Source organism: Erythrolamprus reginae, chromosome 8, assembly GCF_031021105.1.
Source record: "Erythrolamprus reginae isolate rEryReg1 chromosome 8, rEryReg1.hap1, whole genome shotgun sequence".
Classification (NCBI taxonomy): domain Eukaryota; kingdom Metazoa; phylum Chordata; class Lepidosauria; order Squamata; family Dipsadidae; genus Erythrolamprus; species Erythrolamprus reginae.
Genome location: NC_091957.1, coordinates 39,929,227 through 39,956,091, shown reverse-complemented (window position 1 = coordinate 39,956,091; position 26,865 = coordinate 39,929,227). Strand labels below are relative to the sequence as shown.

Sequence of the window (26,865 nt, the reverse complement as noted above, 5' to 3'; positions counted from 1 at the left end):
TGCCAATTGTAATCATTCATGCTAACCTTGTTGATATAAACTGATTCAGAGCCTTTCCCAGCCTAATAAACCCCAAATATTTCGAGCTGATGAAATAATGATCGCACATATATCTGGAACACATGGATGTGCTGAGCCCCCACTATCTCCATCAAATTTACGAGAAAAAACAATATGAACTCTTACCAATTGCTGTGGTCAGCATAAGCACTTGCTCCACTTTCTTGCCATCGTTGTAAAATGCCATGTGCCATGCTCCTTGGTCCATGTATTCTATGAAACCAGTCTCTTGCATGGACATTAAAATTAGATTTCTTGGCCCCTGGTGAGATTCTTCAAAATGTCTGGGTTCCTGTTTAATTAGCTGTTTTCCATCCATTAGTTTTACAAAGTCAAACTGAAACAGCACAGATTACAGAAATGATCAAATGAAATCTTATTGCCTTTCATCTCAGAGGAATCCTTTATTTATTTATATTCCATCCCTTTTCTCCTTGACATCGAGAGCAATGCTTTGCCTCTTCAAAGTTCATTCCAAAACCCAAGCTGAACTCAGTTCACCAATTCCTCCCACAACCATTAAAAGGAGGTTGTTTTCAATGATAATTCTTTGTGAAATAATAATAATAATAATAATAATAATAATAATAATAATAATAATAATTATAATAATAATAATAATTATTATTATTATTTCACAGCCTTTCACAGCCTTATTATTTCACAGCATTATTATTATTATTATTATTATTATTATTATTATTATTATTATTATTTAGATTTCTTTGCCGCCCATCTCCGAAGACTCAGGGCAACTCTCAACAACAATAAACAGTCTACAAATCTAATACTTAAAAAAAAAACAATTTAAAAACCCTTATAGTAAAATAATCACACAATCTCATTCAAACCATGATAGTTGGGGGATATATCAGTTTCCCCATGCTTGACTACAGAGATGAGTTTTCAATAGCTTACGAAAGGCGTGGAGGGTGGAGCAGTTCTAATCTCCGTGGGGAGTTAATTCCAGAGGGCTGGGGCCGCCACAGAGAAGGCTCTTCCCCTGGGTCCCACCAGACGACATTGTTTAGTTGATGGGACCTGGAGAAGGCCAACTCTGTGGGACCTAATCGGCTGCTGGGATTTGACAAATGACCTGACTTTGATTGGAGTATGGATGTATTCAGGGGTGACATTCAAATTTCTGGTCAACTGGTTCTGTGGGTGTGGCCAATCTAAGCCACACCCACCAAGCCACACCCACAGAACCGACAGAAAAGTTCAGCCAAGTCTTCTAGCATTCAATCTGGCTGCTTCTCACCTTCTTTTCATGGCTCTGTGTGTATGAGCCCAAGAAGGAAGAGAGAAGAGAGAAGGAGTGAGTGGGAGGGGTGGGGAGGGGCCAGTCAGTGATGCAATTTACCAGTTCTCTTAACTCTGCACTATAACCACCTATAGACTCTGTCCAAACCTGTTGAATTTCACCCTGGATGTATTTGAATCAGTTGGTAGATTTGAGCATAGAGCATTTTCCTTCACCAAGAGTGTACAGACCTTCTGAGCAAGTCACCAATAAAGGTTCTTGCTCTGCAAACAACATAGCACCAGCACTTAGATTTACAGTATATACCATTTACAGTGCATTACAGCAGTGTTTCCCAACCTTGGCAACTTGAAGATATTTGGACTTCAACTCCCAGAATTCCCCAGCCAGCATTCACTAGCTGGGGAATTCTAGGAGTTGAAGTCCAAATATCTTCAAGTTGCCAAGGTTGGGAAACACTGCATTACAGCCATCTCAAACTGGTTTTACAGAATCAGTATTGTGCCAACACCAATTTGGGTCCCCATTTTACTGATGAAAGGCTGATTCAAATTTAAGCTGGCCAGGATCGAACTCCTGACAGTGGGCAAGTTTAGCCTGCAATCCTGCATTCTAACTACTGCACTACCATGGATCTTCTTTTATCTAACCCTAATATCCTACTCTCAGTATACGGATTCTAGACAGATATTCATTTATCCAATCATAAAGAAGTTTCCCAACATGGAGTGTGATTTCTACTTATTGTTTCTTCTTTCATATCTGAACTCAAAAATAGCCTCCCAAGTTGTCCAGTGTTGTGCTACCATCTGTAAAATACTTCACACCATCAATTAAATTTGGGCACTTATTTATTCATCACTTTTAATAACACTATTTTTATTTTATGACTTATGTTCCTATTTATTTTTAGATTTTATTTTGCTCATTGTGTTTCTGTTTTATACATCAGTCCTACCATTAGGTATTTTACTGCACAGGTTAGAACCATTTATTCAGGGAACTGTCAAAGTTATGACTGTGCTGAACAAAGAGTAGCTACAACCAATTCTTGAAATTCAGACTTCTGCAGTGTTCCCACAGTCACATGATAAAAATCGGGGTGCTTCATGAGCAGCCTTCATTTATCATTGGTTTTAACTATGAGCGGGATCTTGAAGTCTTAGTGAACAACCAGCTAAATTTGAGCCAGCAGTGTGCATTGACAGTCAAAAAAGCCAATGCAATCCTAAAAATGCATTAACAAGATCAAGGGAATTACTAATATCACTCTCTAAAGACACCTAGAATAGTACATCCAGTTTTGATCACCACACTATAAAAAAGATGTTGAGACTATAAAAAAGAGTGCAGAGAAGAACAACCAAGATGATTAGGGGTCTGGAGGTTAAAACATATGGTGAATGGTTGAAGGAACTGGGCATGGCTAGTCTGGGGAAGAGAAGGGCCAAGGGAGACATGATAGCAGTCTTCCAATCTTTGAGTGGCTGTTACAGAGAGAAAGGGGTCAAGCTATATTTCAAGGCACTTGAAGGCCAGACAAGGAATAATGGGTGGAAACTGATCAAGGAGAGGTTCAACATAGAGATAAGGAGACATTTTCTGACAGTGAGAACAATCAACCAATGGAATAGTCTGCATTGTGGGAGCTACATCACTGGAGGCTTTCAAGAAGAGACTGCCATTTGTCAGAAATGGTGTATGATCTCCTGCTTGGACGGGGGGGGGGGGGGGGTTGGATTAGATGACCTACAAAGTTCTTTCCAACTTTGTTAATCTGCAAAGCTGTAATGCCTTCTTATGTTTTAACTGTGTATGTAACTGCAAGCCATCCAAGGTTACCTTATGGTAAGATGAGTGGTCGATAAACAGGTGGAGAAGTCCTGTTTTCTCCTGCTAGTGCAAGGATAATCTGCAGACCATGGAGAAGGGAATGGACTGACAAAGCACAGTGCATTCTGATGATAGTTGAAGCAGGAATGGAGGATACTTTGGCAAAGGTGGTGTCTGGTCCCATAAATACCTATTGAGACACTATCACTCTGGTGGATGGGAGGAGGCTTAGTGGGATCTATGTATGGGGTTTGTGTTTCTATTTCTTGCTTTGCTTTGCTGTAACTTTGGGGATCTTGGCAGGTGGGATAGGAATGTGCCTCTGCCTTATCTCGCCTCTGGATGAGAGCAGCAACATTGCCCTGGAGACCGGCATGTATCACCTTATTGGCCTGAATTTCTCCTAACATCTTTACTCATTGGGATTGGCTTGATGATGTATTGAACTATGAGAGGGGCTCCGTCTGCAATGGTTTAATCAAACATTTCAAGTGGGAAACGTTACTTCCTGCCTAAGTCTCTTTTTGTCAGAAATCTTCCAATAAAAGTTTCCTTTTAAAATGGATTTTGTTTCAAGAGTTCTACTTTCTTTAGAAAGCTGGCGAGGCAGGACCTGACAAGTGGCGGTGCTACAGGAAGTGCTGGTTCCCGGTAGTTGTGGAACTGGAGCAGGCAGGGGTTGCCTCTCCCGCTTCTACTGGTGTGTTGCTCGTGCAGCTTTACAAGCCGTGGCATGGGCCATTCACTTTTGCATGTGAATGAGACATTTAAGGGAGGTGCACAAGAGAAAGGACACAGAGGTGGAAGCCCTGATGGTCCATGCCGTGGATTGGTGGGCTTTCTTAAATGCTTGTTCTGTCCTATATTTGAATGTTGACTTCACTCGCTATGGAGAACTTCTTGTCTGAAAGCATCTCCTGCTTGGGCAGGGGGTTGGATTAGAAGATTCTGCAAGGTCCCTTCCAAATCTATTCTGTATACTATAGTTTCAAAGAGCTTCAGTGAGAAGTGGGGGGGGGGGGAGCCCAATACTGACAAGACCTGCAGGTCTTCTGCTCACTTCTTCTTGCAAAGCAACATGAAGACCGTCTTCTGCCTCATACTTCCCAGGGACTGGTTAGAGCCCACAGGGTTGGCCTCCTCCAGGTCCTGTCGGCCAAACAGTGCTGCCTGTCAGGATCATGTGGGAAGGCCTTCTTTGTGGCGGCTCCGGCTCTCTGGAACCAGCTACCTCGGGGGATCTGCACCACCCCTACCCTCCTGGCCTTCCCGAAAGCCTTAAAAACCTGGCTCTGCCAGTAGGCCTGGGGCCATTGAGCAATAGCGCCTAGCTCCAGTCTAGAAGTATGAATGCTTTTATTAATGGGGTTTTATCTGTTTTATGTTGTTTTTAATAGGAAAGTGAACACAAGAACAAGGGGACACAACCATAGTTTCCTCTAAGCTGAGCAGTGAGCAGTCGCTCACTTAAAAATCATCATCAACTCAGAGTTTTCCAAACCTGCCCAGAAGCCGAGAGGGAAAGACTGAGAGGGAAGGAGAGAGAGAGGAAGAGAGGAAGAGAGGAAGAGAGAGAAACAGATAGAAAAAAGAGAGGAAGGAAAAGAGAAAGAAAAAGAATGGGAGTAAGGAAGAGAGAAAGAAAATCAAAATCTAGTTTGAAACTAGCTCAACTATTTAAGTTGCATTTTGATATTGATAGACTTGCCCTATTATGAGCTCACTGTTATAGACACACAGTACAGTATTTTATTTTGAAATTCTCTGAGGCAAAACAGGGTGGGTTTTTTATTTGTTTGTTTGTTTGTTTGTTTGTTTGTTTATTTATTTGTTTATTTATTTATTATTTCTGTGCCGCCCAGTCCCGAAGGGACTGCCGCTCAGACACTATACTTTTCCGCCCCCCCCCACAAAATAAAAATTAGAGGGAACACTGGACACAATCTGAATTTAGTTGGGGGAAAGATCAAAAGCAACATGAGAAAATATTATTTTACAGAAAGAGTAGTAGATACTTGGAACAAACTTCCAGCAGACGTGGTAGATAAATCCACAGTAACTGAATTTAACCATGCCTGGGATAAACATATATCCATCCTAAGATAAAATACATAAAATAGTATAAGGGCAGACTAGATGGACCATGAGGTCTTTTTCTGCCGTCAGACTTCTATGTTTCTATGTTTCTGTTGTACACCGCCCAGAGTCCGAAAGGAATTAGGCAGCTCACAAATCTAATAAATTAAATTAAATGAAGGTCCAACAGCTTCCCTGAAGCCTGCTGTGCAGTCCAGAAATTCCCATTCCATTAGGGTTAAAACCAGTGTTCCCTCTAATTTTTTTTTTTGGGGGGGGGGGGGGCGCGGAAAAGTATAGTGTCTGAGCGGCAGTCCCTTCGGGACTGGGTGGCACAGAAACAATAAATGAATGAATGAATGAATGAATGAATGAATGAATGAATGAATGAATGAATGAACAAACGGACGGACGGACGGACGGACGGACGGACAGATGAACGAACGAACAAACAAACAAACAAATAAATAAATAAAAAACCCACCCTGTTTTGCCTCAGAGAATATCAAAATAAAATACTGTACTGTGTCTCTAACAGTGAGCTCATAATAGGGCAACTCTATCAATATCAAAATGCCACTTAAATAGTTGAGCTAGTTTCAAACTAGATTTGATTTTCTTTCTCTCTTCCTTACTCCCATTCTTTTTCTTTCTCTTTTCATTCCTCTCTTTTTTCTATCTGTTTCTCTCTCTTCCTCTCTCCCTCTCTCTCTCCTTCCCTCCCACTCTTTCCCTCTCGGCTCCTGGGCAGGTTTGGAAAACTCTGAGTTGATGATGATTTTTAAGTGAGCAATTGCTCACTGCTCAGCTTAGAGGGAACTATGGTTAAAACCTAAGAACTACCTGTATATGGCCTTAGGAGGGTGATAAACCAATTTGATTTCCTCTCTTATCTTAGAAGGAACTATAAAGCTCTGAACTTTCCATGCTGAAGGCTTTAGGTTCAAGACCATTCTGGAAACTTTGCATTTCTCTTTGAGAAACCTATAGTCCAGAAAACAGAGTAGACAATGCAACCGGCCAGATGCAAACTGGCAAATATTGCTTGCATAACGATCAATGAGCAAATACTCCACAACATTTATGTAACACTAGGCTGCTTATCCTTTCATCCGTAGGGCTGGGATAAAGGGAGAAGTGAGGGGATTTTGCAAGGACAATTTGTGTGGCGCCACAATTTCTGTTTAATTTCCTAAAAATAGACAGATTAAGCCAGGCAGAAGCTTTGCCTCCTTTTTCACTTGCCAACATAGAAGCAAAACATGAAAACACCACGCCACCATAGTTCCCTCTAAGCTGAGCAGTGAGCAATCGCTCACTTAAAAATTATCATCAACTCAGAGTTTTCCAAACCTGCCCAGAAGCCGAGAGGGAAAGAGTGAGAGGGAAGGAGAGAGAGAGGAAGAGAGAGAAACAGATAGAAAAAAGAGAGGAAGGAAAAGAAAAAGAAAAAGAATGGGAGTAAGGAAGAGAGAAAGAAAATCAAAATCTAGTTTGAAACTAGCTCAACTATTTAAGTGGCATTTTGATATTGATAGAGTTGCCCTATTATGAGCTCACTGTTATAGACACACAGTACAGTATTTTATTTTGAAATTCTCTGAGGCAAAACAGGGTGGGTTTTTAATTTGTTTGTCTGTCTGTCTGTCTGTCTGTCTGTCTCTCTCTGTCTCTGTCTCTCTGTCTCTCTGTCTCTCTGTCTCTCTCTCTCCATCTATCTATCTATCTATCTATCTATCTATCTATCTATCTATCTATCTATCTATCTATCTACCTATCTATCTATTTATTATTTCTGTGCCGCCCAGTCCCGAAGAGACTGCCGCTCAGACACTATACTTTTCCCCCCACCCCCCAAAAAAATTAGAGGGAACACTGCATGCCACATTATTTTAAAAAACATTTCTGGGGAAACTTGCTCAAAGCGTGTAGGTCCTTAATGATCCCTGATCTCTGTTGTCATTCCATGGCCATTTTTTCCCCAGAACAAAGGCATTGGCAATTAACAATTTATATCAAGTGATTTTTCTTCTGCATACATACTGTCGGAAAAGGCAGAAGAGCAAATTGTCTTGGAGAAGCAGTTGGAAGTCAACATGGAAACTATTTACTTATGAAGACACAAAAATAAATGTAGATGTTCAGAGAAGAAAGATCCCTCACCTTCAGAGAGTTCAAATCTTAAAAGATGGGTGTGGATCTTTATCTTTTATTTCGAACGAAAAGAAACAAAGGCAATTTCTCTTTCTTCTTTTTAGTGCTATGAGACCTAGGGGAAGAGCCTTCTCTGTGGGGACCCTGGCCCTCTGGAATCAGCTCCCTCCAGAGAGTCACACTGCCCCCACCCTCCTCGCCTTCCATAAAAGTTTAAAGACCTATCTCTGCCGCCAGGTTTGGGGCCATTAAGAACTAGCCTCCTGGCCAACAAGTGTAGTATGTCTTGCTGTGTGAATGAGAATTGATGATTTTAATTGATATTAGAGTTTTTAAAGGTTTTTTTTTGCTGTATTAATTGGATTTTTCAGGCATGTATATTGTATATTGTTTTGATCTTTTGTGAGCTGACCCGAGACCTCACATCCAATAAATAAATAAATAAATTGCTAAGAAAGAATAATAATAATAAAAAAAGAGAGACTCCATTAGTTCAGAAAGTACTGAAAAGCAAGGTTGTTCTTGTATGAGCCATTTAAGACTGAACCTCGCTATTATTTTGCAGAGCACAATGCACTGTGAAATAGCTAACTTTTTAAAAGGTAGAAAAAATTACAATACCTGGGTGTGCGTGGGAGGAATATTGCGTCTGCCGTAGATCCCAAGCAGGGAATCCTTTGCCAAGGAGACATTGAATTTCAAGTACAATGGGTGATGGATCGTGATCTGGAACCGCCAAAAGAGGCCCGGTGGGATCGTCTGCATCACCTGATCTCCAATTTCAATTTCCCCCGTGTCTATTGCCTGTCCTTTCTGGAATACTATATCTCCAAAAAACAAAATGACGAAAAGAAAAGTTACAAAGAGAACATGCTTTCTAAAAGACACCGAAAAGGCATAAAACAAGCAGCCTGCAATTCAAGACAAGTTCGTCTGTTAAGGGAAAATGCACCGGAGGCAGCATATACCGTATAAAACACACCTTTTTCCTCCCTAAAAGAGGCTGAAAATTTGGGTGCGTCTTATATTCTGAATGTAGCTCTTTTTGGAAGGTTTTTTTTCCCAGCCCTAACTAGATGCCATCGATCTTCCTAGCTTTTACCTTGCAGGATCTTTCATTGTTACTCCCTGCAAATAATGTTTTCCAAGCCTTAAGTCTTTGAAGGCTTTTTTTCATTGCTCTACTAGCTCTTAATGTTTCTTTCCAGTCCTAACGAGGTGCTAACGATGTTCCCAGCTCTTACTGGCTTGCAAGCTCTTTCATTGTTACTCTTTCCAAATAAGGATTTTTTAAAAGCCCCAACCAGGGGATAAAATAATGTGCTGAAGCTGACCCGATTTAACCAGATTAATACCTGATATTCAGATTCCCCCCCACACCTATTTACCTCCCCCAAAACTAAGGTGTGTCTTATACTCTGAAAAATACAGTAATATGAAACTATAGGTAGCTGGAGGAATCTTCTTCAGCCTAAAAATGTGGTCTTAAATCTTTGCAGCTTGGCTGGAAGAGGGAAAGAGGTGAAGCAAGTTGTGTGAGTGGCAGGAAGGTACCTAGAGGGACCTACAGTTCCACTCATGGACAGAAGAGGGAAGAGAGGAGATGCTGCTCACATGAGTGAACCTGCGTATTGGCCTGCCTCTTGGGTGGCCCAGTTCCAAATTGGTCATTGCCCAGTGATTGTGGACCTCTGGCCTAAAGGGTAGCTTTGAATATAGTCAGTGATTGGAAAAAGAAGACCCTTACAAGGAAATATTTGTAGCTTATGCTAGAAATGAAGTGTCTTATGTGTTCTTTAAGCTTGGTTGTTTTCTTGTAGACATTTCATTATTCAACTAGTTAACAACATCAGTGCTAGAAGGAAGTGGGAGAGGAGGAGGAGGAGGAGGACTGTTCTCTGAGCTTGGTTGTTTTTTTGCAGACATTTCATTATTCAACTAGGTAACATCATCAGTAGGCTTTTAATGTTAAATTGTTATTTAGACTTTTAATATTGGATTTGTTATTGTATATTGTTTTATCACTGTTGTGAGCCACCCCGAGTCTTCGGAGAGGGGCAGCATACAAATCTAATTAATAATAATAATAATAATAATAATAATAATAATAATAATAATAATAATAATAAGTGCTAGAAGGAAGTGGGAGAGGAGGAGGAGGAGGAGAACTGTGTGATCCTTGATGTTCTCTGAACTTGGTTGTTTTCTTGGAGACATTTCATCACCAACTAGGTAACATCATCAGTGCTAGACCGATAGTGCTAGATGGTTTGAGTAAAGAAACATTTGCAGGAGAACCAAGCTCAGAGAGCACCAAAGATAAGATCCTGTATTGCACAAAGATTCCTTCTCCCCCTAGGCCTTTACAATTGTATGTATGGTATGTTTGTATGTATGTTTGGGGGGTTTTTTATATTAAGGGATTTTTAATTCGCTTTTAGTATTAGATTATTATTGTACAGTGATCCCTCTATTATCGTGAGGGTTCCGTTCCAAGACCTCTCGCGATAATCGATTTTTCGGGATGTAGGGTTGCGGAAGTAAAAACACCATCTGCGCATGCGCGCCCTTTTTTTCTATGGCCGCGCATGCGTAGATGGTGGAGTTTGCGTTCCCCGCCGCCCACGCAAAGGGGAAACCCGATTTGGCTCCTCGCTGCTGCTGCGCTACCGAGCAGATCAGCTGCTGGGCGGCCGAAGGAACCTTCCCTGGGTCTTCCCGGCCGCCCATGCAAAGGGGAAACCCTGGCTCCTCGCTGATGCCCGCCGCTCGCCCGCCCGCCAGCAAGAGGGGGAAGACCCAGGGAAGGTTCCTTCGGCTGCCCAGCAGCTGATCTGCTCGGCGCAGCAGCAGCGAGCAGACGAAGATCAGGGTTTCCCAGCCGCCCACGCAAAGGGGAAACCCCGGCTCCTCGCTGATGCCCCTGCTCGCCCGCCCGCCGCCCGCCAGCAAGAGGGGGAGAGATAGAGAAAGAGAGAGAAGGAAAGAAAGAGATGAGAGAGGGAGGAAGAGAGTGTGAGAGAGGAAGAAGCAAGATAGAGAAAGAGAGAGAGAAAGAAAGATGAGAAAGGAAGGAAGAGAGTGACGTCATCGGGTGGAAAAATCGCAAAGATCGAGATCGCGAAACTCGAGGGATCACTGTATACTGTTTATGTTTGCTGTTAGCTGCCCCGAGTTTTCAGAGAGGGGCGGCATATAAATCCAATAAAACTAAAACTAAACTAAACTAAACTAAATGAACCAGTTTCTTTCTCTCTCTCTTTCTCCCACTCACCCCCCACTCATTCACATCCACACAAACAGATCAACAAGACTGACAGTCACAATGGATATGAACATTTTTTATCTGGCAAAGGGATATTTCATTACTGGCTTCAGAAAAGTCTTTGCTGGGCAAAAGTGTCATTTCACAGCAACACAGCTGAGCTAGCGCTGAGTTCTGACATTATTCCACAGAGATTAAACAAGGACAAAGGATTTTTAGCACCATCTAGGTGTTAATTAATTCACTGGACTCAACAAATGCCTTCTTATTTAACACATTTCTCTAGTGCTTTTCATACCAACACATCTCTAACTTTACACTTCTTTTCCTCCACATCACATTCTTGATCCAGCTTGGTTCTGGGCTATCAGCCTTTGAAATAAAACAAAAAGTAAAATCCTAAACCTAGGTAAGAATAACCAAAGATATACATATAAACTTGGCGAAACCACACTCAATAGCAGTGACTGTGAGAGTGATCTTGGAGTCTTGGTGGACAACCAACTAAATATGAGCCAGCAGTGTGCAGCGGCAGCCAAAAAAGCCAATGCAGTCCTAAATTGCATTAATAGAGGGATACAATCTCGGACTAGGGAGGTTGATACCACTTTATAAAGAAGTCGGCATGTGGAATTAGAGACTTTGGACTGCCAAAAGTCCTAGTTAGACCACGCCTAGAATACTGCATCCAGTTTTGATCACCACACTACAAAAAAGACATTGAAATTCTAGAGAAAGTGCAGAAGAGAGCAACCAGGATGATAAGAGGACTGGAAAGTAAAACATACAAAGAGCGGTTGCAGGAACGTGGCATGGCCAGTCTGGTGAAGAGAAGGACCAGAAGTGACATTATAGTAGTGTTCCAATATTTGAGGGGCCTGCGACAGAGAGGAGGGGGCCCAAGGCACCAGAAGGCCAGACAAGGAATAAGAAGCTGACCAAAGAGAGAGATTCAACCTGGAAATAAGGAGGAACTTTCTGACGGTGAGAGTGATCAACCAGTGGAACAGCTTGCCTGTGAAGTGTGAAGGTTCTGAGAGCTCCAACACTTGAAACTTTCAAAGCGAGATTGGACTGCCATTTGCCCAAAATGGTGTAGGGACTCCTGCCTGAGCAGGGGGTAGGACTAGATGACCTACAAGGTCCCTTCCAATTCTAATAATACTCTAATCTAATCTAAAAACAAGCAAAGAAAAAAAAAGATACTGGACATGTTCGTTGATTAATACTGTAAATGAACAGGGACAGAAGATGCATTTTGGGAAACTTTTTTAAAATTCTTTGGCAGTAATTAGCAACCTGCAAAATGTAGGCCCTTGCAAAGCTTATTGTTCACCTCATTATCCAAGTTTGGGAGTTTTAAGGCATTTTCTACAGAATGTTGCTTCTGCTAACGTAGCAGAGAAGTGGGAAGTGGTGGTAGAAGAGGAACCTGTATAGAAACAGGGAGGAAACCCCACTTCCTTCTAGCACTGATGATGTTACCTAGCTCTGTAATGAAACATCTGTAAGAAAATAGCTAAGCTCAGAGAACATCGAGGACCCCATGAAAGGAACTATTTATATTGTTGTCATCCAGCTAGTAAGTCATGTCCAACTCTTTCCGACCTCATGGACCACAGCAGGGCAGGCTCCCTTGTTATTATGTCGTAAGCCGCCCTAAGTCCTTCGGGAATTGGGCGGCATAGAAGTCGAATACATAAATAAGTAAGTAAGTAAGTAAGTAAGTAAGTAAGTAAGTAAGTAAGTAAGTAAGTAAGTAAGTAAGTAAGTAAGTAAATAAACAAACAAACAAACAAACAAATGGCAAGAAAGGTCATATAACAGGGCCAAATTCACTTAACAAATGTCTCACTTAGCAACAGAAATTTTGGGATCCATTGTGGTCGCTAGTCGAACACCACCTATATTTCCTGTTCTGAACCATATTCCCTTCCTGTAATGGCACATGATGGATAGGGCTTTCTTCTAAGGCGTTTCTTCCTTAAGAAGAATTTCAGAACATATATGTATTTCCTCCAAAGGGATGAGAGCTGGGGTGGTGGTGGTGGTGGTGGAATAAATAGATCCTGAGCATTTTTTGTTTTTGAGTCCAACACTGTTTGGTCTCTATAAAATATAGTGGTTAAAGGAAGTGGTGAGTTCTAGTCCTGCCTTTGACAAAAAAGCTGACTATATGGCATTAAGTCAATCACATTCAAGTCCCACCCTAGGTATGAAAGCTAACTGGATGACTTTGGGTCAATCATCAGGAGATGGTCTCACTCGCTCAGTCCAACAGTCCAACTATTGCTAAAATAGGAGGAAGAAGGAGCATTATCAAGTACCGCCTTGCGTTACATACAAAGTAATAATCAAATACATATCACAATAATAACGTGAGATAAAAATCTAATAAATAAATCTATAATATTAACTCAGGCAACATTCACATTTATCCCAAAGGTGCTTTTTAAAGAGGCAACTGGACTTTCTGTTTTTTCTTTGACAAAGTTTCGAGAAGCAAAAAACAAAACAAAACCCCACACCAGAAAATCCAAGTTGCCCTTGAAAAAGGATCTTTGGAACAACCATGACCTGGATGACTGAAAATCTCCATAGATATCAGTTGGGTTAATTGCATGTCCTCACTACACAAAACCACTGAGAATTCTGGCCCAACCTGTGTTGTCAATGCATCTTCCACGATGGTTTTATATACTTGATGAAAAAAGTTGGAAAAAGAGATACCTTTCCTTTCCGTTTTATCTGACACTTTGCCTCCAATGGGAGTGTATGTTGGATCCACAGATTCTGTGAGTCTGTTTCCTTTGCTGAGTCCATTTTCATAAAGCTGCCCATCAACTGGTTGTAACTGCCAAGTTAGGCCACATAAATGTACTGCTGTTAGAGAGAGAAAGAGAGAGACAGAGACACAGAGAGAGAGAGAGAGACAGAGAAACAGAGAGAGAGTTTTTCAGTTTATTAATTTATGCCCACCTTCATTACCAGCCCAGAATAAGATAGTAGAAAGCTTTGAGGAAGTCAATTATCCCATGCCTCTGTTTATAAGAAATTGAAATTCTAAGTATGCTAATTTCACCTTAAACTAAATGTGTAATTAGTTTCCTCATTTTCATTTGGAGCTCAGCCAATGCTGGATGATGAATTTTTATTCAGTAGTTAGCAGGAATGCTTGCAATTGAAAGGACAGGGGCTTTGTGAGAAGAAGACTGAACGGGGAAGTAAAAATGAAAAGAGACACATCGTACCTGAATTTTGCATCATTACAATCTAGTGCTTCTCCTGCACAGTAAATGGGTTCTACTTAGTGCAGGCATGGCCCGGAGCACAAAAATCAATTATTCTGATAGACAAATCACAACTTTTGCACAGATCTATCCAAGGACAAAATAATAACACATACAATATAATACTCCAACAAAGCCCTAGAGGAGCCACACAGAGGAGAAACTTGGAATCTACTGTTAAGAATGGAGAAACGTAAAAAGGAGAGGAGCCATTTTCTCACCATGATGAGAGTGTTGTTTAATGAAAATTATTCCCATTATTTTTAACTTTCCAGGTGCGGTCCTCTTTTGTGATGCTATTGGTACATCCATAACTACATTTCCTTAGTGAATAAGAGCCAATTGGGTATAAGTTGCATTGAAGAAGCTTTGGCAGGTGCTTAACTATGATATAAATTTCTTCCACCTTATATTCTAGGCTTGGGGGCCAGATCTGGCTCATGGGATGCTTAGATCTGGCCCGCAGGTCTGCCATGGAAACAGCGAAGGACTGGCCCATACATATGATGACAATGAATAATAATAATATTATAAAGTTGGCCTTCTCTGGGTCCCGTCAACTAAACAATGTCGGTGGGCGGGACCCAGGGGAAGAGCCTTCTCTGTGGTGGCCCCGACCCTCTGGAACCAGTTCCCCACGGAGATTAGGATTGCCCCCACCCTCCTTGCCTTTCGTAAACTCCTTAAAACCCACCTCTGCCGTCAGGCATGGGGGAACTGAGACATCTCCCCTTGGCCTGTGTAGTTTTATGTATGGTATGTTTGTGTGTATGCTTTTTAAATAATGGGTTTTTAGATTTTTAATATTAGATTTGTTATTGTATATTGTTTTATTGCTGCTGTGAGCCGCCCCGAGTCTGCGGAGAGGGGCAGCATACAAATCTAAATAATAATAATAATAATAATAATAATAATAATAATAATAATAGTAGTAGTAGTAGTAGGTAGTAGTAGTAGTAGTAGTAGTAGTAGTAGTAGTAGTAGTAATAGTAATGTTGACGATGTAAGTATTTTGAAATGAACCAGATGGATATTTCTTCCAACAAAAGCAACTCCCAGCCACTTTTATTTTCCTACTCTGTCTCTGAAATGTAAAACCCAGAAAAATATGATTTATGTAATGGTACACAGGAATGATCTTGAGAGATATGGAAAAAAGCCAGAGGCACAAGAACACTTGGACAAAAGGCAACTGAGCCTGCAAGAGAAATGGAGACTGGCCAATAGCTCAGAAAGGACTCTCCCTAGTTTCTTTAGTTGTCTAGCTGGTGTGTGTGTGTGTTGGGGGGGAGATGTACTTCAGACTTGCAAGGTTCTATTAACGCAACTTTACAATATGTAGGAATTAACTGCTGCCCAGTTATTTATGTAATTATTATCATTAGTGTCATGAGTTACAACAGGTACTTATTGGGCAGGGCATAAATCTAACATGTAAATAAATATATTTGATTTAAATGCAATTAAACCAAAGTGAAATAATTGGAATTTATACAATTATTCCATATATATTTAGTCTTCCTCCCTTTTCCCCCTTGTTAAAAAAAGGTGTTGAACTACCCTGGGGGGCTATATGCTATTCTGGAGAATAAAATATTTGGAATTGATACAGGATTAGGGAGCCTTTTTTTAAAGGCATGTAGACACAAACCTTGTACATGGTTTCTTCTGCAATTTAACGCAGCGCTTGAAAGCTGATGAGTTCAATATTTTCAGTATTAATTTTGCATCGTTACACTGACATGTGACAAAGCTACCAATCCATTACTGCTAATTCCCAAGAGATTGGCTGCTTTTTCTAAATATTCCCATGGCGGTCTTCTGAATAAATAGGAAGCAGGGGATAAAGAAGTGATTTGCACAAACAATTTCCCCAGAATTGATAAGCAGGAAGGAAATGGATGCAAACGTCTCCTGGTCTGAAGCATCACAATTCTGCAGAGGCTGCTTGCCATAAAATTAGAAAGCCAGAGCGATGCTCCAGCCCAGCGTTTTGCATTGCTGTAGGGATAACAGGAATGCATGAAGACAGAGGAGAGGAGATGCTGCCTAGGAAACCATCAGATAAGAGAGGTTCAAGCCAACACAGCCTCTTAAGAGTCAGAGGAAGATATTTAGGAAGGATCTGCCCTCATGGATCAAGCGACTAAAAGTGCAGATGAGAAGTTTGTCACTTCAGATTTGCAGCGTTCTCTTTATGTAGCATGTTGAGAAGGAGTTTCAACCCTGAAGCTGACCTCACTGAGGCTAGTGGAGGTTTCAGTGTTGCTATGCTGAAGCTGAGATATAGCTGCGGTTTTGTAGCCAAACAAAGTATTTTCTCCTGGGAACCAAGGACATTCTTGGGGTCCTTAGCAACCTGCTGGTCAAAGCTCCGCCCTCGGAATCTCTTCGTGGGAGGGATTCCCCGTTCAGGTTCGAGTTCGGCCGAATTTTGCGTAAAGTTCGTCTGAACTTGCTGATCTCAAACACCATTGGGTTCGCCCATCACTATTCTTTGCTAATCAAAAATCCAACTTTTTGAGTAACACAAGTGTGGCTTTAATTTACCATTATTTCTATTAATTGTCGAAGCGTGGAACTCATTACTGGACTCAATAGTGTCAACTCCCAACCCCCAACACTTCTCCCTTAGACTCTCCACAATTGACCTCTCCAGGTTCCTAAGAGGCCAGTAAGGGGCGTATATAAGTGCACTGATGTGCCTATCGTCCCCTGTCCAATTGTCTTTCCTTATCTCATATGTCATATATATTCTCTCCTTATCTATCTATCATCTATCTATCTATCTATCTATCTATCTATCTATCTATCTATCTATCTATCTATCTATCTATCTACCTACCTACCTACCTACCTACCTACCTACCTATCTATCTATCTATCTTATATATATATCATATATATTCTCTCCTTATCTCTTATATCATATATACTCTCTCCCTCCCATCTACTTCTCTTCTTTTTACTTTCTATCGTCATATACATTACTTAATGTCTATTCTCTTCCATATGTATTGTATATTGGACAAAGAATAAATAAAATAATAAATAAAAATAAATAATATTTTCAGCATCCTACTTTTTCTTGTTCTCTTTCCCTCTTTGCAATAGGTGTGGCTAGTTATTGTTCCTAAACATCCATGTAGTGCTGTTTTACACAGCAGCTCTTGTGATTGCAGTACCTTTCAGCTTTTCAACAAACCATTTTACTTATCTCTACCATTTCTTTCTTGGGTGAATTTAGAGCTTGCATGCTCTCGGTTGTTACTGCTTCGTGCAGTTTCCCCTCACAATCACTTTCTGTTTTTATTCAGCATCTTTATATTTTGTTCCCCTGATAAGATGGCATTTTCCCCACTTTGTCTTTTCCGACAGGCATCTGATTACACAATAAAGCTGTGTAATCAAAAACAAAAGCTTGTGTGCTAACATATTACCTGCAGTTTGCCTTTCTGAATAGCCACACTGAAATGAAACGGACAACAACAGTGTGAAACCATATGGATCTGATGAGAAAACAACAGATTTGGTAAAAACAGTTTCCCCCTCATAGTCTCCCAATTAACCTTGGACAGATTGTGACATGCGAGTTTGTTTACATTTAGAAAAAAAAGAGAGAGTAATAATTGATGTTATACAGTGGTCTACACCAGTGTTTCCCAACCTTGGCAACTTGAAAATATTTGGACTTCAACTCCCAGAATTCCCCAGCCAGCATTCGCTGGCTGGGGAATTCTGGGAGATGAAGTCCAAATATCTTCAAGTTGCCAAGGTTGGGAAACACTGGTCTACACTTATAATATAACATTTTATTTTATTTTATTTTATTTTAATATTTATTTATATTTATATTTATATTTATATTTATATTTATATTTATATTTATATTTATATTTATATTTATATTTATATTTATATTTATATTTATATTTATATTTATATTTATATTTATATTTATATTTATATTTATATTTTTTTACTTTTTTACTTTTTTACTTTTTTACTTTTTTACTTTTTTACTTTTTTACTTTTTTACTTTTTTACTTTTTTATTTATTGATTGTTGGAAGGGACCATGCGGGTCATCAAGTCCAAGCCCCTGCCTAAGCAGGAACCCTATAGCATCCCAGCCAAATGGCAGTCCAATTTCCTCTTAAAAATGTCTCAATGTCCCGAGGTAGGAATTATACCAGACATTGAGGTGGATGCTTACAGGGAATTCTAAGATTTACATTCCAGTCTCATCTGTGAGGAAAGCTGTCTGTATAGAATAAAAAAATTACCTCAGAAAGGCAAATAGTGTGAGATTCAAGAATTTAAAGAGTTGTGTCCTTCCACAAGTTTAAAGCTATGGGATGTGGCTGACCCTACTGGTCAAAGACACCTGCATAATTCACTGTTTTGGGGGGACAATATGCTGACATTGTAAACTGCTCAGAGGGGGCTGTAAAATTTTTGGAAAGTTATAAAAGTCGAAGTGCTATTGCTTTTCTGAAGCCGAGGTAGAAAGTGGCTGGTGAAGGACGCTTTTATAGTAGTGTCGTTGCTGACCAAGTTAGATGAAATTGCTGAAAGGTATGGATTAGCAATTTTTTGGAAGGTCACACATCTAATGTTCCAAATCTGAACCATTAAAGCCCCCCAAAATTGTGAAGATTGGGACATTGGCTGAATGCAAAAACAAACAAGCAAACAAACAAATCAGACCCAAGTCTTGGCTGAAGCGTAGATATCAGAGGGTTGTTGTTAATGGCGAGTATTCTGAGCAGAGCCTGGTTATAAGCGGTGGTATGCCACAAGGGTCTGTTCTGGGTCCTATCCTTTTTAATATCTTTGTGAGTGACATAGGGGAAGGTTTGGTAGGGAAGGTTTGCCTATTTGCCGATGACTCTAAAGTGTGCAATTGATATTCCTGGAGGCGTCTGTAATATGGCAAATGATTTAGCTTTACTAGATAAGTGGTCAAAGCAATGGAAACTGCAGTTTAATGTTTCCAAATGTAAAATAATGCACTTGGGCAAAAGAAATCCTCAATCTGATTACAGTATTGGCAGTTCTGTGCTAGTAAAAACCTCAGAAGAGAAGGATTTAGGGGTAGTGGTTTCTGACAGTCTCAAAATGGGTGAACAGTGCAGTCAGGCAGTACGGAAAGCAAGTAGAATGCTTGGCTGCATAGCTAGAGGTATAACAAACAGGAAGAGGGAGATTGTGATCCCGATGTATAGAGCGCTGGTGAGACCACATTTGGAATACTGTGTTCAGTTCTGGAGACCTCATCTACAAAAAGATATTGATAAAATTGAACAGGTCCAAAGACGAGCTGCAAAAATGGTGGAAGGTCTTAAGCATAAACCTTATCAGGAAAGACTTAATGAACTCAATCTGCATAGTCTGGAGGAAAGAAGGGAAAGGGGGGACATGATCGAAACATTTAAATATGTTAAAAGGTTAAATAAGGTTCAGGAGGGAAGTGTTTTTAATAGGAAAGTAAAGACAAGAACAAGGGGGCACAATCTGAGGCTAGTTGGGGGAAAGATTAGAAGTAATGTGAGAAAATATTATTTTACTGAAAGAGTAGTAGATGCTTGGAACAATCTTCCAGCAGACGTGGTTAGTAAATCCACAGTAACTGAATTTAAACATGCCTGGGATAAACATAGATCCATCCTAAGATAAAATACAAGAAATAGTATAAGGGCAGACTAGATGGACCATGAGGTCTTTTTCTGCCGTCAATCTTCTATGTTTCTATGTCTCCTTCATTAATTTTTTCACTACTGAAATGAAGAAACTAGATGCTGCAAAAATTCTATTTCCACACTACCTGTTATTTTAGTTTTTTGTTGCTTTTAACATGATAGAGGAATGCAGTTGGAATTGACAGCACTATAGCTTGACAGTTTAAGAAAAGTGGTTCTACCTGGCATTCTTCTCTATTTTAATCATTCCCCTCCCTTATCATGTCTAGATAATAAATTATTTCTCTTACATTATGTGTGATATACTTGGGGAAAGGATTGGCTGAAAAGGAATTTAGTTTTGAATGGATGTTTGCATGATTTTTCAGATTACATTTCATAAACTGGATTAACCCACCATCTGCTACAAGGCCAATGATGAAATTGAATCTATTCTTATCTACCTTCTGTGTCGGCACAGCCTGTCAACTTCAGCTTTCAAAACTTTGGCAGAGAACAAAATATAACGTTTGGCTGAAACACAAGGGACTCCCTGTGCTGGTTCTCTAAATTGAACAAAAAACAGCCTCTACAATATGCATTTATCAACTCCCAGATGGCTTCTCCTTCAGGTGACTAAAGGAAGCACAACCAGAATGAAGTGTTTACAAATCTGGGTTGTGGTTTTTTTGGGGTGGGTGGGTGGGGAATGAGGGTTGTTTTGTTTTGGTGGATTTGTTTTGTCAGTCTAAAGTTAAATTTCCCATTGCTTTAAGAAATATAATTGGAAAATGTCAAATTAGGACGAGGTGTGGGGGAACTGAGACATCTCCCCGGGGCCTATACAGTTTATACATGGTATGTTTGTGTGTATGCTTGCTTTTAATAATGGGGTTTTTAGTGTTTTTTTAATTATTAGATTTGTTCTTACATTGTCTTTGTTATTGTTGTGAGCCGCCCCAAGTCTACGGAGAGGGGCGGCATACAAATCTGAAGCTGACTGTAGATCTGAAGGTCAGCGGTTCAAATCTCATCACCGGCTCAAGGTTGACTCAGCCTTCCATCCTTCCGAGGTGGGTAAAATGAGGACCCAGATTGTGGGGGCAATAGCCTAGCTCTGTTAATAAGTGCTATTGCTAACATGTTGTAAGACGCCCTGAGTCTAAGGAGAAGGGCGGCATAAAAATCGAATAAACAAACAAACAAACAAACAAATAAAATGGAAAGGGGGGAGGAGGAGGAGGAGGAGGAGGAGGAAGAAAAAAAGAACAAAGGATGGGGATTAATGATATATACCCCTGATGGCAAATCTATGGCAAGCAGGGAGCCATATCTGAAGGCATGTGAGACTTTGCCATGTTTCAGCTCCAGCGCACATGCGTGCACTGGCCAACTGATTTTCGGGCTTGGGAAAGGCCATTTCGTCCTCCGGATTCTTCAGGAAAGCTTCCCTGAAGCCCTGGAGGCAAAATAAAAAATAAAAATCCCCCAATGGACAAACTGAAATTCAGAAAAATGCACTTCCACATTGCTGTTCTGCTGCTTTTTGCACTTTCAGGGCAGCTTCTGGAAGCCCCCGGAGAGCAAAAAAAACCCAGCACAATGGACAAAACAGAAGTGCATTTTCCTGAACTTCTGGTTTTCCCGTTTGGGCATTCAGGCTTCAGAAAGAACTGTGTGCATGCACAGGGGAGGGGGAGGGGGCAGCATAGATGTATGTGCATGCATGGGGAGTGAGAGAAAGGGGGGTGGGCACATGCCACTGCTAGCACACCCACCCACACTCCTTTTGGCACAAGAACCAAAAAAGGTTTGGAGAGGGGCAGCATACAAATCTAATAAATTATTATTATTATTATTATTATTATTATTATTATTATTATTATTATTATTATTATTATTGTTTGTTGTTATTATTATTATTATTATTATTATTATTATTATTATTATTATTATTATTATTAACATCACTGATATATACTTAAGGGGACTTGAATGACTAGCAGTTATCGTTTTTGCTTTCATTGTATTCTTTCTTTCTTTCCTGATCTTTAAATCTGATTGGAGAGAACCACTTGTTTTGGAGTCAATTTCCATGGATTCCATCACAATTGCTCCAAAATATTAAAGAATTAGTGCCTTTTTTATTTGTTACATTTGTTGCATCTCACCTTTCCATATAGAACTCAAAGCAGTCCTTGGAGAGGGGCGGCATACAAATCCAATCAATCAATCAATCAATCAATCAATCAATCAATCAAGCAGCATATAGACTACTGCTATTTTACTGAACTTTCCCTTCTAGAGGAATACTGGATTGAGAGAGAAGTCCATTATGAACCCTCCATGGCTAATTGGGGCCCAGAACCAGGATCTCTCCATTCCAATTCCAGTACCTTCAACATGACATCGTTCTGGTTCTTGGATTGAGAGAAGGTTGTAGGAGGTGACCAGGCTAGGGGTCAAGCGTGCCATCAGTCTTGAAGCCCTTCATGCCAACAAGAATTCAAAATCCAGCCCTCCTTGAATTCTGTTGATTCTTATCTACCACCAATTTAGTAGTGGTTCAGATTCTTGATTAGAGATGGCATGGAATAAACTTGTAGTCATTTGAACAGCTTGGTTCCTGATTTCTTACACCTGACAGGGTGTCTGTCCCAAACCATCCAGAGATCTTCCATGGTTGCGGGAATACTAGAACTCCGGTCTCCCAACTCCTAGTCCAACAGCTTCACCACTAGACCACACCGACTGTCCTATTCAGAAGTGGGTTTCTACTGGTGCAGTCCATTGCACTGCTCCAGTAGAGGCTCGCTGATTGCGCAATTTTGGCGTGACGGCTTCAGTGCTGTCTATGCTGGTCCATGCGTGCCGCCATCATTTTTTTTTCATTTTCACTGATTTTTTTTTGGCTCTCTGAACATGCACAGAAAGAAAATTGTCCCTCTGCGCATGCACGGAAGGAAAATCGTGCTAGAGGACACACACGCATGTGTGCACAAAAAGTCACAATCCACAGGCAGTGCACTGGTAGGAAAAGGTAAGAGGAACCCACCCTTGGTCCTATTTCATGAGTAGGAGTCCTTTTGAACTCTTTCTGACTACAGTTGCAGAAAACCCTTCCCATGATTTCCTGCTGTCTGAGCTTGGAAACATTAAAAAACCTCTACTCTAAGCCACAAATGTACATCTAAAGCCACAAATGTACATAAAAAGATGGGTGGCATCTGAGTTTAATAACAAGCAAATAAAATGCATAATAATAATATAGGATGGGTGGCATATACATTTAATAATAAACAAATTAGAATAATATGGAAAAATTTAAAAGTATCTCTCCCCAAAATCCCAATCCTTGTCATTTTGCATTAAAACCGTGTTCGTTATGATTTCCAAACTCAAAAATGTTAAGAGAGCTTCCAGCTGTCAACAGAAGAAATAGCTATAGCATTTAGACTTATCTACCGCTTCATAGTGCTTTTACAGCCCTCTCTAAGCGGTTTACAGAATCAGCATATTGCCCCCAACAATCTGGGTCCTCATTTGACCCACCTTGGAAGGATGGAAGGATGAGTCAAGTTTGAGCCAATGGTGAGATTTGAACTGCTGAACTACAGCTAGCAGTTAACTGAAGTAGCCTGCAGTGCTCCACTCTAACCACTGCACTACCCCGGCTCTAAAGTTTTCAACGTTAATATTATTGTTTTTAATAAAAAATATTTACAATTAAAAGTCCAAAGAGGTGCCATCTTAGGGGAAGTGTCATTGGTAAAAAAAGAAGTGAATAAAGGAAACTCTTCTTTCATTTTTCAATGTTAATATACACCATGCATGTTGATGTACCCAACTGATCCGTCATTCAGGATCAACTGATCAACTGGTTCAGATGTATTTGATTAATCAAAAGCTTTAGTAAGATGGCATTTCTTTTCTCTAGCTAGACATTGCTGCTATCAGCCAAGGCAGATTTTTAAGACGGTGTAAAATTCAGAGAATGAAATCATTTAAAAGATTTCCACAAAAGAGATAAATTCCTTTCGGCTACAAGGCAGACACATGAAAAGGATTTAAACTATAGAGAAGTAAAGTCAGATTAGATCAAACATTCTAATCAAACGAGATGTTAACCAAACGGAGCAAGAAAGCCTGTGAAGATGTCAAATGGCTTTTTTTCCGCCTTCAGTGCTTTTATGAAGAGTTTGGATAAAAAATTTCGTTTTGGCTGAAGAAATCCATCCTCAGTTATGAGATTCAAATGAACTAAATTATATGTAAGAATATATAGGGATTATATGTCACATTTTGACTGATCCTTAAATGTTTGGCTTTAATCACTTACATACAACTTTGGCTTTTGCTCTGCCTAACAAAAGACAAAAAAATCCACTCTGTGAATGCCAAGGCTTAACTATCTAGCCTTCGATACATCCTTGCAATCCAATTGAACAAAAGATCCATTTGTAAAATACTATATGCAGACATCGCTTGTATGTGTTTTCCCCCCCTAATTCTGACACTTGAAGCTTTAGAAATACTTTTAAGAGCCTGTCTGGATTTCAGGGGAAAAAAAGACAAATGGTTTATTTTATGAGGATAACAATATTATGGGAGGTTTCACCATTTTCCTCTGTTGTTGTTGTTATTTATTTATTATTTATTTTATTATTTAGATTTGTATGCCGCCCCTCTCCGCGAACTCGGGGCGGCTCACAACAAAAAAAATATAAACAATCGTACAAATCCAAATAAATTCAATAAATTTAAGTATTTAAAATAGTTTTAAAAAGAACCCCACTATATTAACAAGCACACACACAAACAAACCATACATAAATTGTACGTGGCCGGGGGAGGTGTTTCAGTTCCCCCATGCCTGACGACAAAGGTGGGTTTTAAGAGCTTTACGGAAGGCAGGGAGAGTAGGGGCAGTTCTAATCTCCGGGGGGAGTTGGTTCCAGAGGGCCGGGGCCGCCACAGAGAAGGCTCTTCCCCTGGGGCCCACCAACCGACATTGTTGTTGTTGTTGTTATTATTATTATTATTATTATTATTATTATTATTATTAATTAGATTTGTATGCCGCCCCTCTCTGCAGACTCAGGGCGGCTCACAACAGTGTTGTGCCTTTATTGAACATTATCCACAAACTTGCAATCAACAGGAAGGAAACAACACCAATGGAGGCAACTGTGACAATGTAAATAGAGCTGAGCTGGATCAAACCCTGTCTGCATAATCCTGATGTGCCCTCCTTCTCCACAGTCGCTACCTATACTCATGCAATGAACAGCACTTCAGTTAAGAAGAGGGAGAGCTGGGTGAAGGAGTTAAGAGGGCATTCAGCCTAGAATCATTACAGTGTTGCAAGTAACCCAGGTTCAATCCCCCTTGAATTCTGATGACCCTTATCTAGTACCAATTTAGTGTTGCTCACTAGCCAATTAGGCTCTTGTATCTAGCATAAATCCTCTTTATGCACCTGAAAATAACCTTCTTTAATTTCATTATCACTATTAATTTCTAATGAACGAATTAAAATAGTGATGAATAGTAAATATGATGAATGGAATAAGACAATATGCAATGAACTAATTTATTAACAAGAGATGAATGCACATGTGACAATGTAGAATTGTCCTTTTTTAAAAAAGATTTGAAAAATCAATAAAGTATATTAAAAATAGTGATGTTTCTTTTTCTACCCAGCTTCAGGTACTTTCCAGTGACAATTTTGCTATAAAGTTATTTATTCTGTTTTCAAATTGCTTAGTTTATCAATCTGTTCAATCACAACAGGAAACAAATTATGGAATAAAATAAATAGCCTCATCACATCAGGTAGACAAAATAGCATCCTTTTTATCTCCCAAATCTATCAGCTGATTTTGAGATCAACCTCAGGAAAGACTGATCTAAAACTGTCTAAGGAAACACAGTAATGGATCAATGTTAAGTGTATCAAAGTTAGGTAAACACACTCTTTGATGTGGTGACAGTAAATGTCTCACACAGCACAACTCGCTTTTCATCCTCCCACTTTCATCTGAAATGCTTCAAAGTTGTGTTAATAAGGATTTGTTCTCTGGATGGCGGAAGCAAGATATTTACTATTAAAAAGTACCAATTCTTGGCTCCTTTCATTTAAAGCATACGAAGCAAGATTAAGATAATACAGATGCTATTAATAATAGCTACAATGGGAGCCTAATTAAAATCGTGAGAAACACACAGGAAATAATTGGCAGATCAAAATTACTTTTAAAAAAAAAATAATTTAAAAAGTCACTTGTTTGGTGTCTGCCAAGTTCTGTATTGCCTTGTTTTTCCCCTGGCAAGAAAATCTTTTTCTATCTCGGGATTTCTGAAACCATTAAAAAGTTGGCCATAGTTTCTTTATCATGTCCAAAGTATTTTAGTAAATTGGACCTTAATTGGAATTTTGCCCTGTAAGGTGATGGCTATTTGTAACATCCAATGGAAGGGTTACTTATTAAAAACAATTCAGGAAATTGATCATTCTTCAGATAATCAATGGGCATTTGGCCTTTTCAGACACATCAAATGAAGAAGAGTCAATGGTCTTCAGTCCTCTCTTCCCTTTCACATTCTCACCACCATTCTTGGTAAATGTTTAGGATTCAGTACTGTGTGAATTGACTTCTATAGCTGTAGACCCTCCCCAACTGTTCATGAAGGTTGTCAAGACAAGTGTTGTTCTTGTTATTCAGTTGCTAAGTCCTGCTCAATTATTCATGACCCCATGACCATAGCATTGTCAGGGTCCCCTGTCCTTCACTGCCTCCTTGAGGTTGCCCAAATTCATGCTCATTGTAATGATGACACTATTTAACCATTTCATTTTCTGCCATCCTCTTCTTTTGCCTTCCATCTTTCTAAACATCAGAGTCTTCTCCAAAGGGTCTTCTGTTCTCCTTAGGTGGCGAAAGTATTTTTAGCTTCAGCTTCAGGATCTCTCCTTCCAAAGGACAATCAGTGTTGATTTCCTTTAGGATTGACATATTGGATCTCCTTGTGGTCCAAGGGACTCTCAAGAGTCCTCTCCAACATGATAATTCAAGACAAGCCTATTCAATTCCTTTTCAATTGAGAGTAAACACCATTGTTTTGAATTCTGGTGTTAGAGAAGACTTTTAAAAGTACAGTGTTCCCTCGATTTTCGCGGGGGATGCGTTCCGAGACCGCCCGCGAAAGTCGAATTTCCGCGAAGTAGAGATGCGGAAGT

The 26,865-nt window shown here is 40.0% G+C and overlaps 1 protein-coding gene across 1 annotated transcript in view; it reads right to left on the bottom strand.

Moving 5' to 3' along the window:
* The window catches only part of TENM1 (teneurin transmembrane protein 1), a 572,994-nt gene that overhangs the window by 189,631 nt on the left and 356,498 nt on the right, over nt 1-26,865 (bottom strand). Inside the window, exons 6-8 of the mRNA XM_070759727.1 lie at nt 13,383-13,535; nt 8,009-8,214; nt 187-397 (exon numbers count right to left, since the gene is read on the bottom strand). Coding sequence (XP_070615828.1) covers nt 187-397; nt 8,009-8,214; nt 13,383-13,535 — 570 coding nt within the window. The remainder of the gene's footprint in view (nt 1-186; nt 398-8,008; nt 8,215-13,382; nt 13,536-26,865) is intronic.